The sequence below is a fragment of the Clavelina lepadiformis genome, chromosome 4 (genome assembly GCF_947623445.1).
Source record: "Clavelina lepadiformis chromosome 4, kaClaLepa1.1, whole genome shotgun sequence".
Taxonomy (NCBI): Eukaryota; Metazoa; Chordata; class Ascidiacea; order Aplousobranchia; family Clavelinidae; genus Clavelina; species Clavelina lepadiformis.
In genome coordinates this window covers 7041794-7059727 of record NC_135243.1, presented here as the reverse complement: position 1 = coordinate 7059727, position 17934 = coordinate 7041794, and the positions used below count along the sequence as shown (strand labels likewise).

At 36.1% G+C, this 17934-nt stretch overlaps 2 protein-coding genes across 5 annotated transcripts in view; both read right to left on the bottom strand.

Moving 5' to 3' along the window:
* LOC143451552 (kinesin-like protein KIF28) overlaps positions 1-5212 on the bottom strand; it is a 28808-nt gene extending 23596 nt beyond the window's left edge. For 3 of the 4 annotated variants that reach the window (XM_076952191.1, XM_076952187.1, XM_076952192.1), the window contains exon 1: positions 5105-5212. In XM_076952191.1, coding sequence (XP_076808306.1) covers positions 5105-5160 — 56 coding nt within the window. In that variant the 5' untranslated portion in view covers positions 5161-5212. Of the gene's footprint in view, positions 1-828; positions 932-5104 lie in introns of those variants that run through there. The other variant, XM_076952188.1, reaches the window with a different exon arrangement.
* Positions 5213-7950: 2738 nt separating this feature from the next.
* On the bottom strand, positions 7951-10299 carry LOC143452910 (elongation factor 1-beta-like). The gene is made up of 6 exons (XM_076954052.1): positions 10141-10299; positions 9363-9485; positions 8841-9019; positions 8492-8617; positions 8242-8309; positions 7951-8090 (listed from the first exon to the last, which is right to left on the bottom strand). Exons 1-6 carry the CDS (start codon positions 10218-10220, stop codon positions 8004-8006), a joined length of 663 nt encoding a protein of 220 aa, XP_076810167.1. The 5' UTR covers positions 10221-10299; the 3' UTR covers positions 7951-8003.
* Between the last annotated feature and the right edge of the window lie 7635 nt (positions 10300-17934).

Here is a 17934-nt window from a genome sequence, read left to right as displayed (position 1 = left end):
GTCACAATTGCCCTCTTGATGGACAATATTGTCCCCAGCAAGGGTGCGAATAACCCTGGTCTAGACGAAAAGCGTACCAGGTTTTTAAACGTTAAACAATTTTTACTTATTTTAAATTGTCTTATGTAGCTATTAATGATCGAACTATGTCCCAAAATTAATTATATTTCATCCTTTTGAAGATAAAACCTTTTAATGCTTCACTTATATAATACGTATAATAATGTAAGCTTATTGACAGTTTACTATAATCAATACAGCAAACTGTGAGACAAATAAAACAAATTAGCTTTAATTTTTGTACAAGCGACGAGACAAAAAGACGTTAAATATATATTTGTTGTTGCTGAATTGGCAAACAACGGACCATCTGGGGCCCGGATGCCTTTAGAAACCTGAATTTAGTAACACTTGAGCATGAATTTGCGGTCAGCTTTCATTCCTCTAAATAGGCTCATTTCATCGCCGGGAATGAACATTCTCCAATGACGTATTGGGAAAAACAAAAATTTCCAGTACAGGCTATAAAGTCTGATTTGAACCTGTAGGTTCGTGTAGGTTAGACATCTTTAAACTACATCCCAAACCAATACAGTTGAATAGACAACAAACCTCGTTTAAGAAAATGTGCACCCTATTATGGTAGCGTAGCCTATGTTTTGTTTTTGTAAATTCTACTTTGATGTCAGGTTTTCAAATTTCAGCTTGTTGCTAATGACTAATAGTATACAGCAGCAACAGCATATATAAGTTTAATTTATTTATTGCTACATAATTTTACAGGCAACACTACAACAACAACTTTAACAACCCAAAATAACGTCTTACGATTCTTCTTTAGCGCCCTTTTGCGACGGCATGGTTGCGTCATACGAGGCAAAATGAAGCAGTATTCACAAATATTGTTTCGATTCTTGGCCAACTATAATGTCGGTAACACACTTTTGCTTCAATTTTACAAAACAATATATAAAAATGTATTTAAATGAATAAAATAGATTAAAAACACTGGAATTGTTTGTAAAAGTATTAACTGCCAAGTGAGAAAGTGTCAAGGCATGGAAGTAAGTGTCGACTCTACACTTAGAATCGTATGCTACCAACATCTCATTTGAATGTCTTTCCAGAAAATCGATAGCTTAGCTCTGAGATATCAACGTTGACAAACAAATCTTACCAAGTTTACTTTTCTAAAGATTTATCTTATGGGGAAAAGAAATTGGGACTTTTGGGACGTCATACCTTCAGAGCAGAGCTTATAAATCATAAGCAATGAAATTGTTGAGGGTATTTCTGGAATTTCAAGGCATGCCCAAGGAATTGTGATTGCCTACAAGACGTTTATATTCTTCCTCAAAGTGTCTTATTCTCTCTTTAAAAACGGAATTTTGTGTAAATATGTCTAACAAAAACCAATTTATTTGAACTTTCTATAACAAAAGCTGTCATATTTACGAAAAGCTCTCAAAGCCTTTTGTGTTATCACACTCGAACTCAAATGCACTAGTGACTAAACCACAAAACCTGACCGCATATTGTCAATGATGACACCGAACAAAACCAGCCCATAACAAACAATCACAACCAAGTGACGGTATACTGAAGGCGATGGTTATTGTGCCAAGGCGGGATTGTGTTTGTGCAAGGACATATTACGTCATAACGCACATTGTTACAAAACAAACATTTAATGACAACTCCCTATAAGCGGCAAAATCTTCAATTTACGACTGGCGTCAGAAAACATTTTTGGCTGGAAGCTCAACTGTCAATAACTCCAACTTGAGTTTGACTTCGTGCACGGAATTCAGCAATTTCCTCCCCGTTTGCTTGAAAACAACTGCAGTTATCATATCATCACAAACTAGTTACGTCATGAAGATATATGGCCATCGCCTCAGTTCCATTGATCACCAAGGCAACGATAACTTAATAAGTGTTACGCAACTTACGTAGTCTTTTGTCCAAGAAAGGTTTATTTGACGCAAAAACAGAGATTACATATCAAAAGGCTATGCCCAAAATAGTCACATAACAGAACCATAACTCAAATCGACATTACCAAAACCTTAAGAGTATACTGTCTCAATGTAAGTCATGTGAAGTGGCCTAACGATGCTTTGTTGTTTGTTTGATTGTTCGAAATATCGTACAGTACAAAGACGCTGTGTGTCCTGTTGTTGGTTGATTTTCGGTAAACCATTAATCTTTATGATTCCGGAAAAGAAATAATAAAAGTGTTTTTAACGAAGTTTTGGACAGGACGGAAAAGGTATTTAATACTTTAGTACCAATGTGTTAGTTTGGTAATTACAGCGCTGCGACGCTGCTGACTTTGTGGGAGCAGATGGCAATCAAAATGCGCTGAGCTAAGCATGTAGAAACGAAATTTGACGGAATGCTGTCATTTCTAATTGTTCAAAACCGACAGCCTTCGTATTATTTATGACAATTGTGCTTGGTAACAGAAGTACATAGTCAATAGATATATACTTGGCCGCTGAATGATAAATTTGTATACTTATGCATTCATTATAAAGGTTGCGAATAGCGCTAAATCAAGCTATGGTCCTTTGAAGCGTTAAGTAAATCTGGAATTTTGCTCTGTTTGGCTGGAGCAATTAAAATGACACTTCTACACCGCTGTCTGCGTCATTCGTAACCGCAATTACGTAGGAAGGGCACGGCCAGCACATCAAAAGTAAGACTGGAATTGGTCACCACCGAAATTCTTACTGCTTACCAGAAAAAATTTATGTTTCCAAAGAACACAACATTTTTATCATTCGAGCTGTTTTAAAAATTGGAATTTTGAAAATTGTTACTCCCCCCCCCCCCCAACTTGACAGACAATTTGTCATCACCATAAAAAGGAATTTCTTGCCTTTACAAATTCGTTTCGTATTACGATGTAGGTTTGACATGTCGAATATACTTTGCACCACCATGTGTACAGGTCTATATGGTTATGAAACAAAGCCATCAGTCATTGCCGTGCGAAAAGAATTTTCATGGGGATAGTTTTGCAAGGCCACACAATTAATTTAATGATAATTACAGTACTTTTTAGCTTTACAAGTAAAGTACCAGCAAAAAGGAAGTATTTCAACCCTCAAACTCTGTCCTTGCATACTCCAATAACATCGTTCATCAAATACCATACGAATACAGCGACGTTTTTCAAGGCAGTAACCATCGAGTCTGAACTTGCCAGCCTGTTGAGGATTTCATTTCAAAATTATTTACGAAGTAAAAGAATATCGTGTTTTATCTCCACCTAGCGGGAGGAAATCAAGAGTGCAGTGTTTAAAACATGGGTATTTTTGTTAACTTAACCTTTATGTCAACACTAATTGAATCATTTTCCAACAACTTTATATCAACCTAAGCTCAGCTTCAACATAAGCGCAACCGACAAGCAACTAACCATACCTTAGCCCTGGTTGCAAGAGCGACAATCTACAAGTTGTGTGGCGCAAAAAGAACGCCTGGTAGATGACGCAAAACTTACTAAATCATTCATGTATAAAAGTAATGAAACCGCACAAAGAGCCACATATTTAAAAATGATATATAGCGCACCAATTTCTCTGTGGTTGTACGAATTTTTGTCGCTGTTTTTAGAAGATGATTTTTTTTTCTTTATACAGTATGTAGCGCTCTTATTTGCTTTAATATGCAAAGTATTCTGGTTATAAGCTTTTTACGGTCCATGGCGTTAGGTCATTTTACTCAAAAATGAATTATTGTGAAATTTTTTGCACAAAAAATAACTGACCTCACGGTAACGAACAATTTTTTTAAACGAAGTAGCACAGATACCTATTTTTTCACTAAGCTGAAGGTTGCAAAGCAAAACATCGGTATTACAACTAATTACAGTATTCTACAATATTCTTAAAATTGTATTATCCAGTATTCCTACTCCTATCCTACAGTATTCATAGAAGTGTCTCAGACAAACGCAAAGAACGAGTAAGTTTGAAAAGCTTCGGCCTTTTCTCAAACATATTAACCAACGAAAAATAGGTATATCACCATATTTGTAATTTATGACGGTTTAGCGTAAGATAAGATTTATAAAAATAGAATCTACCCGAACCAAACTTCTTAATTTCAAGTAAAAGCTACAAAATTTTTATACGAACGAATAGGTTTTGAGAAAAATGATGTAAATAAAAATGATAAAAATGCAGAAAATGTTGATCAGTGGCAAATGCAAGTTGAATGCTTGTACTTAAAAGGCGAGGCGTGCTGTTTTAGTGGTCCAGAAACGCATTGTAAGTTAATGTCAATCTTTAACGCTACCTTGCGGTAGAGATATTTTTACAAAGTTGATTGTTTTTTGGTAGCTATAAGCTACAGCCAACATTAATTTTCTTTGTTTACAGAACTCACTTGTGTTAATATCACCTTAAAAAGTATCCTGGGATACATTTTATGCTACAGAAAGCCTGCATATATATAAGAATGTACTCAAGACATTGATTTAATACTATAAATCAAGTTGTACTCACAAAGCTCAGCCCATATATAGATATAAAGTAGCGTAAACACAAGCCAAAATTTCATAGCATAAATTTCATTTGCTGTAAAAAATCCAAGTTCAACAAAATACATAAAATAGGTATTGTAAAAGACGTTAACATTTTTCTTGATTTCCGTAAGAAATTGTATATAAAATTGAGCTTGTTTATTTTGGGCTAACACTCTTAAATTGTTTAGGGTATATATTAAATCACAATAATTTTGAAAATTATTAGGCTGTGTTGGTAGCCCGAAATGTACACGCTGATTTGTGCTAATTATTTTTCTTGCAAAAACAATAATGTTAAGTGCAACCAAATATGAACAAGGAATAGAGTATACTTTATAATGATACTGTATAACCGACTTTCCTTGTTAATTTCAATGTGTATACGAAACTGATTTTCACGTAAATTTTAAAACAATAGACACTTTATCATGCTTGTTAATACCGATATCAATCAAATTTCTATTAATTAAAATAAGGTAATAAAAACGCCCAAATTTTGTTACTTTAATGCGGTATAAAACATAAAATTAATGAAGTAAGAAATAGTAGAGAAGTTGGTAAACTTACCGATCCCGTTTTCCTTTGTCTTTACCCTGAGTTGAAACTTTACGTGAAGACATCATTATGTTTAACAAATGTTGCAGATCCACTTATGTTTACTAATTGGCGCGTAACCTAACTATCATTCTTCTAAAAACTTGTTTAATTTTTTTTAATGCAAGTTTTTCTGTTAACTTGAAACAGATTTTGTAACACACGGTTTACCAATAATAGTATGTATACAGTACTTAGTGACAAAGACTGCAAAAAATTAAAGTTGTCTTCAAAAATGTCTTTGGTCATCTGATTTCAACTAAATGACGGCGTTAAAGTTCGGAACCTTAACAATTTCGACGTGAAATCGACAGCATAAAATTAAGTCAACAAACAGTATCCAGTTTTCGACTACAACTGCTGACTCCACTTAGGCAAGAGAGCTTGCTGGTAGCCATCTCCAAGATTTTATAAAATGATTGAAGAAAAATTGCCATTAAATGGCGGTTAGACCACGTTAGTCAGTTTAAACTCAATGTGTTATGTTGTACATGTCCGCAAGCAGACAAACACTGTATTGTTTGTTCTAACAATCGTTAAAGTCGCTCGCATCAAATGGTCGATACACGGACGTCATAGCCTGACCGTTCAATCGGTCCATATCAATGGAATTCCTTGCTGACCGACAAACACAGCACTTAGCTACGTGTTTTACAGAAAAGGACGATTGTATTTCTTGATTAGATACCGCCTCGCGTCAATAGAATCTCAATTATAACGGCGTTTTGAAAAGATGTTTGTAAGCTTGTTTTTCAGCTATTATCGACAGTCTGCATAAAATCTAAGCACGAGTAAAATATCAAACGGCATCTAAATATAAATCAATGAGCACAATAACATTTTGGTCACATAAAGCGATAAATGTTTTTTTGCTTTCTCTATTGTATTGAATCAGTTGTCAAAGAAACCGACATTGATATTTTACTATATCTTGCATTGCCTTTCTGCGCAAAATTTGTCTGATTTATACAACCAAAGGCAAGTTATAAGCTTTTAATTTTATGTTATATAATATTTGACTCAAATTTAAAAGTGTATCGATTTTGTGTGGTTTCGATAAAAATATTTTAATGACAATAATAAATAAAGTTGTCAACGTTAATTAAGTTGGGATTAGACCATTGAGCCTATATATCGGCATGTGTTGATTGTGTTTCATTTCTGTATGATGCATAGCGTAATTTGGAGCATGTTTCATTAATGCTAAGGTTTCAGTTGATAATTTTTCTTGTTGAGAGTGTCCGTATTTGCATCTAAGATTCAAGGGCTACGCCCTGAACAATTATGGAATGGCATTTGGCTTAGGCTATCTTTAATCTAGGCTGTACAATTTAGCATTTTGAACTGGATTCATTATATTATTCCTTAATGTTTGGCTTCAAGTCAGACTGACCATTCGGTAACCAACCGTACGTTTGCTAAAAGCGTTGACGATCAGACGATGATACCAAACAAATAAAACAGCCATTACACGCAGCCTCTTACTGTGTAAAATGTAGGTGTGCCTTTTTGACTAAAGAAGCTTCATTGGACGTAACTGAGCTGAACCGAACTTCACAAACATATTACGCGGGAAGCTTTTTACTGATTGAACGGGAACTTACAATGAAACGCTTCTCTAAGAGATCACCTGTGGTCAGTACGTCACGAGTGTTCAAGAATAAAAACGCGCAAAATAATTCAAACATGTTTTGTTGCAATAATGTTAAGCCTTTGTCTACTTGACTCGAACATTTATGGATTTGGTGCTGTTAAGCATTTGTCTTTAATTTCTACGTATTTTACGTGGTCAAAAGCTTGGTTATTTCGTTGTTCATTCGCTAATAGGTGAACAGCAGCAAACTTGCAAAAAAACAATTATAGACGTTTTTCTTAAATTATAATGAGATACATATTTGTCAAGTAACAACTATCAATGTTGTTTGAATGCAAAAATAAGGCCTATCAGTGACAACACCATTGCAGCCAGTTGATCAGAGTGAAGCGACGGCCTCCTGTTCAGCCGCAAAAGCAAAAGGTTCAGTGGATTTGCTTTGCTATGATTTACATTAAGTGTGAACCTCAGGGTGTAGCCCAAACAGGAAACCAAATAATAATTAATTGTACCAAAATGTTCCAATAATGACAACAGGTTCAGAAATCTTCATTTTGTATTGAACACTGACATGTATCGGACTTTAGACTGATCCTTCCTTGCAGAGCATAAGATTACTAATTGCACAACATGTAGGGTCATATACAAATGACTGTGCTAAAAGGGCGAGTGATTTTACCAGTACATGTAATGGCCGCGTCACACTGGAACGTAAATTGATCGTCCAGTTTCGTACATAGGGCAATGGATACCCGGTATATGTCACAGAAATAATTAGAAATTTTGGTAGAAGGATAACAATTAAATAGTTAATTAAATAGCAGCATTTTCAATACGTCAATTTGCCAGCACAGGAAAATTTTAAGGTGGCTGTGGTACGTTGGTTGTCATTGGGTTCGGTGCTTTTTAATGAGGAAACATTGCAGTATTTTGATAAGCAGTTTAAGGGGGTAATTGTTATAAAATGTAGTTCTAAGCTTGTCCACTTCAAACTGAAATAAAGTATTAGTGGAGCAGATATGCCATGACCTATTCAGTAAGCATACAATATTAGTATGTTCAATGCAATATGAAGATTTTTGCATTTGTTGTTATTTTTGCAACAATTTGGTGGAATAAAATCATTCGACTCTCCCCAAGTTATACAAATAGAAATTAGATCGAGCCTACATTGCAAAGCCTACTGAGTTTAGGAATAACTCTCGGGCAACAATAAGTATAAAACTGCGAGTGTTGCAGAACTTTATTTAGTTGTGGAACGAGGCACAATAGACATTTTTAAACTTTGTTGAAGGCGACGATATCAACTGATTGCACAAAATCTTCAAACCCTGTGATAGATTCCTCCAGGAAATCGGTTGAAACCTGAATGAATTAGCACAAAATTAAAACAAAATCTATAACGTAAGAAAAAAGCCGAGACAATTTTTTGTTGTTGTAATAACCAACATGACCTTTAACCATAGCATCAATTGCTGATAGTAAATTATGAATTAATCAAGAAACTGCAACATACCTTGTCATCTTCTACGACACAAGAAATTTGGAGTTTCTGGATGCCATAGCCAACAGCAACCAGTTTTGCTGCGGAAAGAGACAACATTTGCAAATAAAATTTAGAAACTCCATGCCGAAAACTTATGAAAAAACAGACAACTTGATTTTAAAAGCAGAAGGCACAGAAAATAGGTTTTAACTGTTGTGAAGCAGGTATACCGTTTCTGACGATAAAAGCCAAGTAAACATAAAAACAGCCGAAATCTTACACGCTCCCCAAAGGAGTCCATCAGTTTCAACGGTTCGGGTGAGTCTTTCCAACTCCTTCATGTCGGTTTCATCATCCCATGGCTTTACATCCAGGATAATGTTGGACTTGGCAATAATAACTTTCTCTAAGTACATTGAATAATAAATATCAAATTAAGAACTTTTTACTGTCTTTAGACCAGTGTTTTTTTTACCAAAATTCTTAACAATTAATATTATCATTTGTAGAAATTTTCTTGTTAACAGATACCAGACTACACATGGTTATTCTATTATATACTTTAAAATTGCATTTCTAAATAAAAAGCAAATGTGACACTATTAGTCAGGAGATCCAGAAAAGCTCACTTTTGCTCTTTCGTTCTTGGTAGGCAGCAAGCCTTTCAGCTCTGATCTTTTCCGCTTCTTCATCTTCTTCACTGTCGGAGCCAAATAGATCCACATCATCATCGTCACTAGCATCACCATTTGCTGCAGAAGCACTTGCTGGTCCATACTGGTCTATTGGTTTCTTAATTCCTGGCAAACTGTTCCAAAAAGGCAAAGTAGGCTGATATAACAACATCTCTCATTTTACTGAAAAAATTCAATTAACCAACAACACAAACTCGAGATAATTTATCAAGCAAGCAAGCACCACTGACTCTAGTTTTTAGTGAGCTGGACAGGATGGAGTGGTTTTTAAAACGTACCTTACATACATTTCAAGAGCAGTAATTTACTATGCAGTTTTATTCAAAAGTAAAACCAAATATTCAATTGGTTTTAATTTAAATCAAACCTTCTGACCCAAAATAACTAAGTTCGTTGGTGTAGAAACATCACTTGGCTGTACATAAATATAAAAGAAATAGCTTTTACTTAACCAACCTTTCAAATTGAGACTTGTACGAGTTGATGTGGTTGTACCAGCGAAAGGCGTGGGCAAATTTGTCAGCTGGGGCACCAGCCATGGCTTCGAATATGGCAACATCAGCCTGGGATGGCACATACCTAAATAAACAATTGACTTTGATCCTTTCAAGCGTTACTTCAACCTATAATACCAGTACAGCCAATTGTTGAAAAGTTTGTATGATCCACTCTGGGCAGATAGATAGATAGATCTGGGCGTTCGCCCCATATTCTAAAAACTATAATGTTGGCGCAAGCTTCGATGGTAAATATTTTGCCATATTTAGGCCTTTCGAGAAAGGCTCCTTCGCACTAAGGCTATGATTGAAATCTTTACACTGATTTTAACTGTTAGATGTTTAACAACATTCACAAATTAAAAAATTGAACAAGACCGGCAGACCGGTACTAATTTTAACAAATTAAATGTATATATCGGGATTCCTTTACTTTTGCACTCCCATATGGTTATTACGTCATAATTTCTTTTGTGTTACCTCATAACGCCTTCTTATTCAGGCCTTCAACTCGGAGCTCAAAATTATGAAAGACCCTATATTTCAATAGGCTCTAAAAACTGTTAGCACTAGGCTAGGCCTATTACAAACGAGTCATAAAAGATGATCGCTTTAAAATTTGCAAAGACTTTTCTCATTCCGAGAATAAACTTTACGATACAACCATTCACTCTGCTTCTTAGGCTAGCCTATATCCTGACATTACCCAACAGTTTAAAGACATGCAGAAGACTTACCCATCAATGTAGCTTTTGTCTTCTAAAAAATTATTCAGCTTTTCAACTCCGCTGGCTATTTTTATGTTTCCGAAACCCATTCTGAAGGCTACTGAACAAATCCTTGCCGTATCTGGGAAACCAAGGTAGTAAAAGAAAACGCTAGTTTTAGGCCTAGTAAAAACTCATGCTCGCGTGGACAAATCGGCTGAAGCTAAATCACATGCATCAAAATATTTTCCGTCATTTCCCAATGATTTGGGAAAACATTTCGGTGTATTTTAATTTAATATTTGGAACCTATTATAATACACCTAAGCTTTGGTAAATTAAAAAATAACACCAAACGGCAGAAGTTGGCATTTAACTTTCATCAAAATAAACTTTTAAAGTGAGCGGTTGATGTGGATTTTTCAAAGAAAATTGTTCGTTGGCTTTTAGAAAGAATATAGTTAAAGATAGTTGGTGTGGGTAAGGATGGCGCAATTTATGTAAACGTCTTGATAGCAGAGTTCTACATGAGCAATCACAGCCAGCTGTCACAGGTAAGCAGTACCGCGGTATTAAAGAGTACCGAAATTACTGTACCACGGTACTTTTTAGTACCGACACCGGTACCGTCGGTACTTTTGAAAAACGTACCAAATCCCTATACTGAATTACTTTTTTCAAGAAATTTCAATCGGTCTCGGTACTCGATACTTTTCACGTGATCATTTCAAAATGTTAACAAGTATTGAAGACGCTTTTTCCATTGTCTTCCAAGTTGTGATGTTACAATTATTTATGTATCTTCTACCTACAGCGCTATTATTGCAAGACATAATTGTTAACCAATCGAAAAATAGCTGATTGACAATCTGTTCCGTAAACATTTTATCTACCTTGCACTTTTGAACTGATTGTACTGCGATAATTGTCATAATTATAATTGTCATCCTATTTTGTAAACATGTTATTTACATTGCATTATGAGCTCGCTGAATTCGAAATAATCCCTGTGTGATTGACGACTTATGCACCAAAGCACATTTTCTGCATGATTAATAACCGCATTATCATTATAAAAATAGACAGCGTTTATTAAACTTAGTTTCTTTCATTAATGATTTATCAATAGAATTGTCACCTAAATTATAAATCATCAAGTCTAAAATTCCAAATTATTTTCTGTTTTGATAAGTGCATTACGCCTCAAGTTGGAATTCTATTTCTTTAATTCTTTCCTTCGGTGTATATGTGTACCTTTGCATGCTACGTTTTTAGACACTCAGAGAGTTCAAAAATGGGACGGAATATGTATGATCGTGAACGAATTGGTCGTTCTCTTTAATTGTTCGTGTAATGTAAGGAGTTGCGCTTGTTGACAATTGAGTTCTTAAAACCCTTTCCTTGGAGAATAACATTGTTATATTTTCTCGTGTTGTCTGAAGTAATAATAAAAAGCATTAAAAGCGAAATTAATTAGAATTTCAGTATTTAATAATGTTGTAACCTATTCGACTGAAGTCTAGGAAAACTCCAGACGGGATTCGCATCCTTCTTATAATCCTTCACCCCATTCGTCTACTTTCCGCCCATTAAAATGGTCCAGAGTACGGGAAATTTTTCCCATTGTAATGGCAGGAAGTATGCCTTTCTTACCCTAGACTCCTAGAGTAAGATATATGCCTTTGGAATGGGGAGAATTTTACTTTGGCACAAATATGGTTTGTGAACCCCATTCGTCTATTTTTCCGCCCATTAAAATGGACCTGCTTTCAGCAATGGGGTTTCCCACAAATTATATTTCTGCCGAAGTAAACATCTCCCCATTCCAAATGCATATTTTTTACTCTAGGGCATAGGTGTCAAACTCCCGGCCCGCGGGCCACATCCGGCCCGCTTTACAATAAAACTTGGCCCGCAATGCTATTTTATACATTAAACTATTTCCGGCCCGCGAGATCATTGTGCAGTATAACTTACTTTTTTCAAGCAAAAACAAGATTATAACAAATCGCACAATAAAGCAGCACAACAGTTGCCTCATCATACGATAGAATAAATCGATTTATTCCCAGCCAAAACCGTCAAAAAAAACAAAAATTTGGTGCTCTTTCGCTGACTGTTCCAATTCATATACTCGTGTCACGAAACGTTCAATCAAGTTTTATCCTTACGGCCCGCGGCGTTAAATAAGTTTTGAGTTTTGGCCCCTGGTGCGATTGAGTTTGACACCCCTGCTCTAGGGTAAGAAAGGCATACTTCCTGCCATTCTAATGGGAAAATAATACCGCATTTCCACCCATTTCAATGGGCGGAAAGCAGACGAATCGGGTGAATCCTTAAGAGTCAGATTGCAACATAATAAATATTTATGGTACACTATAAACCAGTGTAGACCAAGGCCTACTACGTTCAAAGGAACAGTGAAAAACAGCAATGATACAATGTTTTCCTAAAATATAGATCCAAATGTGTACAGTCAAATTTAGTAGTTTTGTTGGCATTTCGTAATCACATTAGGCTTTCACCATTTCTTGCAAAGTGTTTTCCAACTCGGTGCTTCCCAACCTTTTCCAACTCACGACCCATTTTTATTGTCATTTTTTCTTGAGGCCCACAATGAAATAGTGTGACCAAAGGACAACAAAAAAAATGATAGATAAACATTGATATGAAATTGAAAAATCTAACTTGTAAATGTTTTGTCATAAAAACCTGAACAGCTGATTGATATTTGATAACTTTCTCTGAACTGCTTCATGTGAAAACTCCTTTTCGTAAGTTCCCGGGTTGTGTTCCTAAATGTATTGTGATATGTAATCTTTACTGGAAACGTTTATCTTATTTCCGCATGCTTCGTTGTGTATGCTATTTTTCATTGTTTTTCCCGTTGCACCTGTCGTAATTAGTCGTTACTGTCGTGTCACACATTTTAACTCCTTATCTTCACATTATAAAAGCTCGTCTTTTTATCAGCAAGCAAAGTTAGCCGAGTGGATCATCAAAACGAGCGAATGTGTAGTCAAGTCAGACTTGGTGAAAACGAACTCGTAGAACAATTGGTAAAACAGCAATACCTCTTGCGATTCGCTTAATTACCTTGCGTAAAACGTATACAGAATCCAAATTAAACGCCTTCTCCTGTAAGCAAATTTTTGCAATCTGATGCCAACTGACAGCTGGTCTAACAAGCTAATGCTAAACAAAAACTAGAGTCAGATTTTTGCAGCACGTTAATTTAGTGAGGAAACCGCTTTTGTATTAAACCCATCACTTCAGTTCTATACCGTAGCGTGCGAATCCAGACAATTACTGTTTGCCACTTTAATTATCGGTGGTTACGCCACGAAAGCTGCGACTTAAGTTTGTGGACCTCAAAAATGCGGTATCTAACTTATGGGGGTCCGGGAGCATGTTCCTCCAAAAAATTTTGAATTTAACATGGCCTAAAATGCATAAATTTTACTTTTCTATCTAAAAATAAACTGCCCGAGATTTTTGTGCTTTTATTCTTAGTTTTGTCTCTGTGGCTCTCAAGATCTCACACTCTTCATTTCTTTGTTGCTATCGAGCGCCTAATACATCAAAGGTTTGCCAGCAGAGAACACAACGTCTGTTTGACGTCTCTGATACTCAAACCTCGTATCAGAGGCGACAGAGGTGTAGTGGCATGGGTGGTACATTTTAATACCATTATATCATTTCTTGGAAAAGTGTTTTCTCGTTATTGATTGAAGTTTATGAACTTGTTTTTTGATCAACACTTCAACCTTTGTTTGATAATTGGAAACTTGCTCTGAATAACTTCGTGTGAACACTCTTTTTAGTACGTTCCCAGCTTGTTTTCTGGCATCTGTGCTGATAAGAAGTCTTTATTGGAAATGCCCACTTCTTAACTTTAACAATGAGTAAATTATTTATCTATGTTTCAATGTTTCAACTTTAACTACATGTGTCTCACATTGCCAAAATATTGTTTTGCTCGTGACAGTTGCAACGACTCTCAGCGCCTATCTTGTCGAACATTTTAACTCCCATCGCTTTCACATTTTATAAGCTCGCACTTCTACCAGCAAGCAGAGACCGAGGTAGTCGAGTAAATCATCCAGACAGAGAGATGTTAACTGCGTGAATCAGCGAAATCAACAGACGAGCTGTCTGAGCTAGTCATGGTGATTACAACTCCTATGTTAGACATCTTATAAGCAGTAGTATTACTTATGTTCTTGGTTATATGTAATATTGAGAAAGTGTATAGCATCTACAATAAAAATATTTTCTTGTAAACTATTTCTGTTGTAATATTAAAACTTTTCGGCTGACAAAATGTTAGAGTATTCTAACCGCACACAACAATAGACTCAGATAATTCAACAGGTAAATTAAGTTAAGATACTCATAAGCGAAAGCGCTCTTGAGAGGAAAATGCCCCGTGGTGGGATTCAAATACTTTAACATCCGGTTCTCTCACTAGCAGCAGAGGTGGACAGTCGGTACTTTGAAAGTACCGTCGGTAACGGTGTTCCTACTAGGCAAAAAATGTAGGCCTACCGACGGTTCCGGTAACCGGTACTATTTTGAAAAAGTAGTTTGGTACTTTTTCGGTACTCGGTACTTTTTGTGTAAAAGATGCTGCTGCAAGTGCAATGTTTGCCGCTATTATGGCCCCGTTAAAAGTTACCCCAGGTCAAAACATAGGCCTATGTGAGGTTACTCGTTTGAAATTTTACTTGACATTTCTATATTAATAAAGATCAACAAATGGTAAAATTAGTAGCCTATTAATGTTAATTAACAAGCATGCATTTTTGAAAATATACTTGTTAAAATTCTGAAATAATCACGTGAAAAGTACCGAGTACCGGGACCGATGGAAATTTCTTGAGTAATGTAATTCGGTGCAGAGATTCGATACTTTTTTCAAAAGTACCGACGGTACCGATATCAGTTCTGCTAAAGTACCGCGGTACAGTAATTCGGTACATAGTACCGCGGTACTGCCCATCTATGACTAGCAGGATGCCATATTAACCCAGGGCCGATATATACATAGGCCTATACATACGCTTGTTAACAACCAGTTCGCGGAGGTCATTAAAATTCCAAAACCGGCTCGCACAAACCAGCTGAATCCCACCACTGAACATGCCCATCCAGCGTTTGAACAATTATCGTAGTTTATCACAATTGAAACTGTATTCGGCAACTGACAATGCTTATCAAACCAAGTTTATCTCCATCAAAGCATTCTAGCAAACTTGGTCACTGCGCAGTAGTCCAATAAAACTGTGAGAGCTAAGCTCTCTGTCTAAGAGTCCATGAAAACGAACGGTAGGCTATATATATGCACGGGAGACAATTAGATGCATTTAGCTAGCCTAACAGTAAGTCGTAGGCGCGAGGTTATAAAAGCACACAGAGGCCAGAGCAACAACGAATGGTATAAGAATAAGTAACTACATGGGTAATAAGTTTGATGTTAAAGTTAGAGACAAGGTGTGGAGTCAGACAAAAAAATGCGGCCAGGTGCGTTTAGTATATTGTAATCGATTGAACAAACTGTCTGATTTTTCAAACGAATGCCTTGCTGTAATGTGTCAGGTAAAACGTGTATTTTTTATTTGAAATTAAATGTAACAATTCGAGACAACAGCACTAACATTTTCAGGTTAACCATGCTTTACGACTAAAAGAATATTGCGTCACATATAAGTTGTTGTGCTTTTCTTGGTCCATAACTAAAGCAACCTTGATATTAGTAGGCTTATATTGGCAAACAACAAGTGTCGAAACACATGCATAACTTGACGTGGAGAGACGTTTCTAAAGAGCGTATGTGTGCCTCTTTGCTTAAACGATGACTGACTCAAAATACGAACGGTGAAAAAAGGAAAAACAATTACTTTTTCGGTAAATACACGTCGTGTTCTGCCGCTTTTGGGGTCAGGATGGCAAAGGGTACATTCTTCTACACTACTGGCGACTAACGCACTTCGATAAGTGTCACCGTAGTTGAAATGAGAAGCTTGTAAATTTTATCAATTTATAAAGACGACTTCTTATTATATCTCTTTATCGACGCGCTCAAAGGACAATGAACGAAAACAAGCTCTGTAAACGGGGCTCTAGCGATGAGGAAACATCGCCATTCGGCGATGTAAGTGTAAGTCATGCAAAAACTTTCTCAATTCGAGAATAAATAATGTGATACCATAAATACATAAGACAGGTAAAAGACGCATTAAAAGAACACTTATTGTCGTATCATTTTACTTTTTAAGCATTTTTCAACAGTACCTTGTAGTCTTCCGACTTATAAATTCCTACTCCGTGGATTAACGCAAACCGGGAAAGGAAGGTTTCCTAAAATGGAGCTCTGTTCTTTCTTACCGCTTTTTGTCTTGTTAGCATAAGAATGCGCAAAGTCAGAAAAATCTGACTAGGCTGGCCTACTGACAGACTAATGGTAGCCGTGGCCAGTGGACAGGAAACTTTGATTGAGCTAAAAGGTTACGGTACATGATCGTACATAGTAAAAACGCAAACAAAGCTTTGTTGATTACTTTGACGGTATACGCTATACCAGAGCGGGAATTGTATTGAAGCACCGGTACGGTGGTATAAAACCGGTTGGCCATAGTCAACAGTAGAAAGTATTGTACTTGCAAGCACGAGATTCATCAAGGTGCAAGCTAAAATGTTTTATCTTAACACCGACTTATAACTAATAAACAAAGAAAAGCTGTTTGTTTGAACGCAAATTTATAACAAATAATTGAGATTTCAGATCCTGTAAAAATTTGCGTCTTTCTGTCTTTGCACGTGTAATTTCTCGTCGAAAACTGCCGTACTTTTCAGCTCTTGGGCCGGGCTGCTGGTTGGTTCTGTGCATTACTGCTACTAGCCTAATGTCCTATCAGACTCCTGCACAACTAACTAACTATACTGTTTATATACACAGGAAAAAATAGTGACTGATAATAGTCCACAATTTTCATCATTGACTAATAAAATGCCACTTTCGTCCAAAAAAACACTCCCCACGCCTTATTTTGGTCCAAGTACCATAAACCTGCCTACATACAGTTCGCAACGCTTTTTCATGGCTAATTACGCACCACCGATGCATTGGAAACAATTATGGCTAAATAAAACCCAGTGTACGATGTGATTGGCGTTTACTTCCTTACAAGTGCAAAACAAGTGGCTTAATGTCATTCGTGTCACGTAATATATTCAGCCACTTGACACAGTCGGAGTTACCGGCTTAATAATTGCTGTTACCGCGATAAACACCACATTAATATTTAGATGGTGACATTTCGTCACTGTTTAAAACCTTTCTTATCCCTGCAATGCCATAATTTCATGAGTTTTTTTACTAAATGCAAGGTTGTAAAAGGACGAAGGAACTTAAAAGTTTTCCCACGTAAGTACAGTAGGCCAAGATTTTTTTACAAATTTCATTACCCAAATTATTTTCCCCAAATGGTAAAAGCTTTTTTTAATAAATCCGGAAATGTCAACGCACACAAGTGCTACGAATACTTCATTCACTTTTCTCAAAAAAATACGACATCTAGGCTAACAATCACAACAAAAATGTTCAAGGTAGGTTTGCTTGTTTGTGTTTTGGTGTTGAGGTAAAGCAAGTTTGATGCCATTTTGAGTTTGGGGTAGGGTCAATTACATAAACATAATCTCTGGGTTGAGGTTGTTTGCACCCAGACTTACTTTCCTTGGACAATTTTTATTTTTTATGTTGTGCCAGGGAATTGGAATTTTTATTTCTTCCTGTAATTTTCAATTTGACAAGCGTAACGAAAA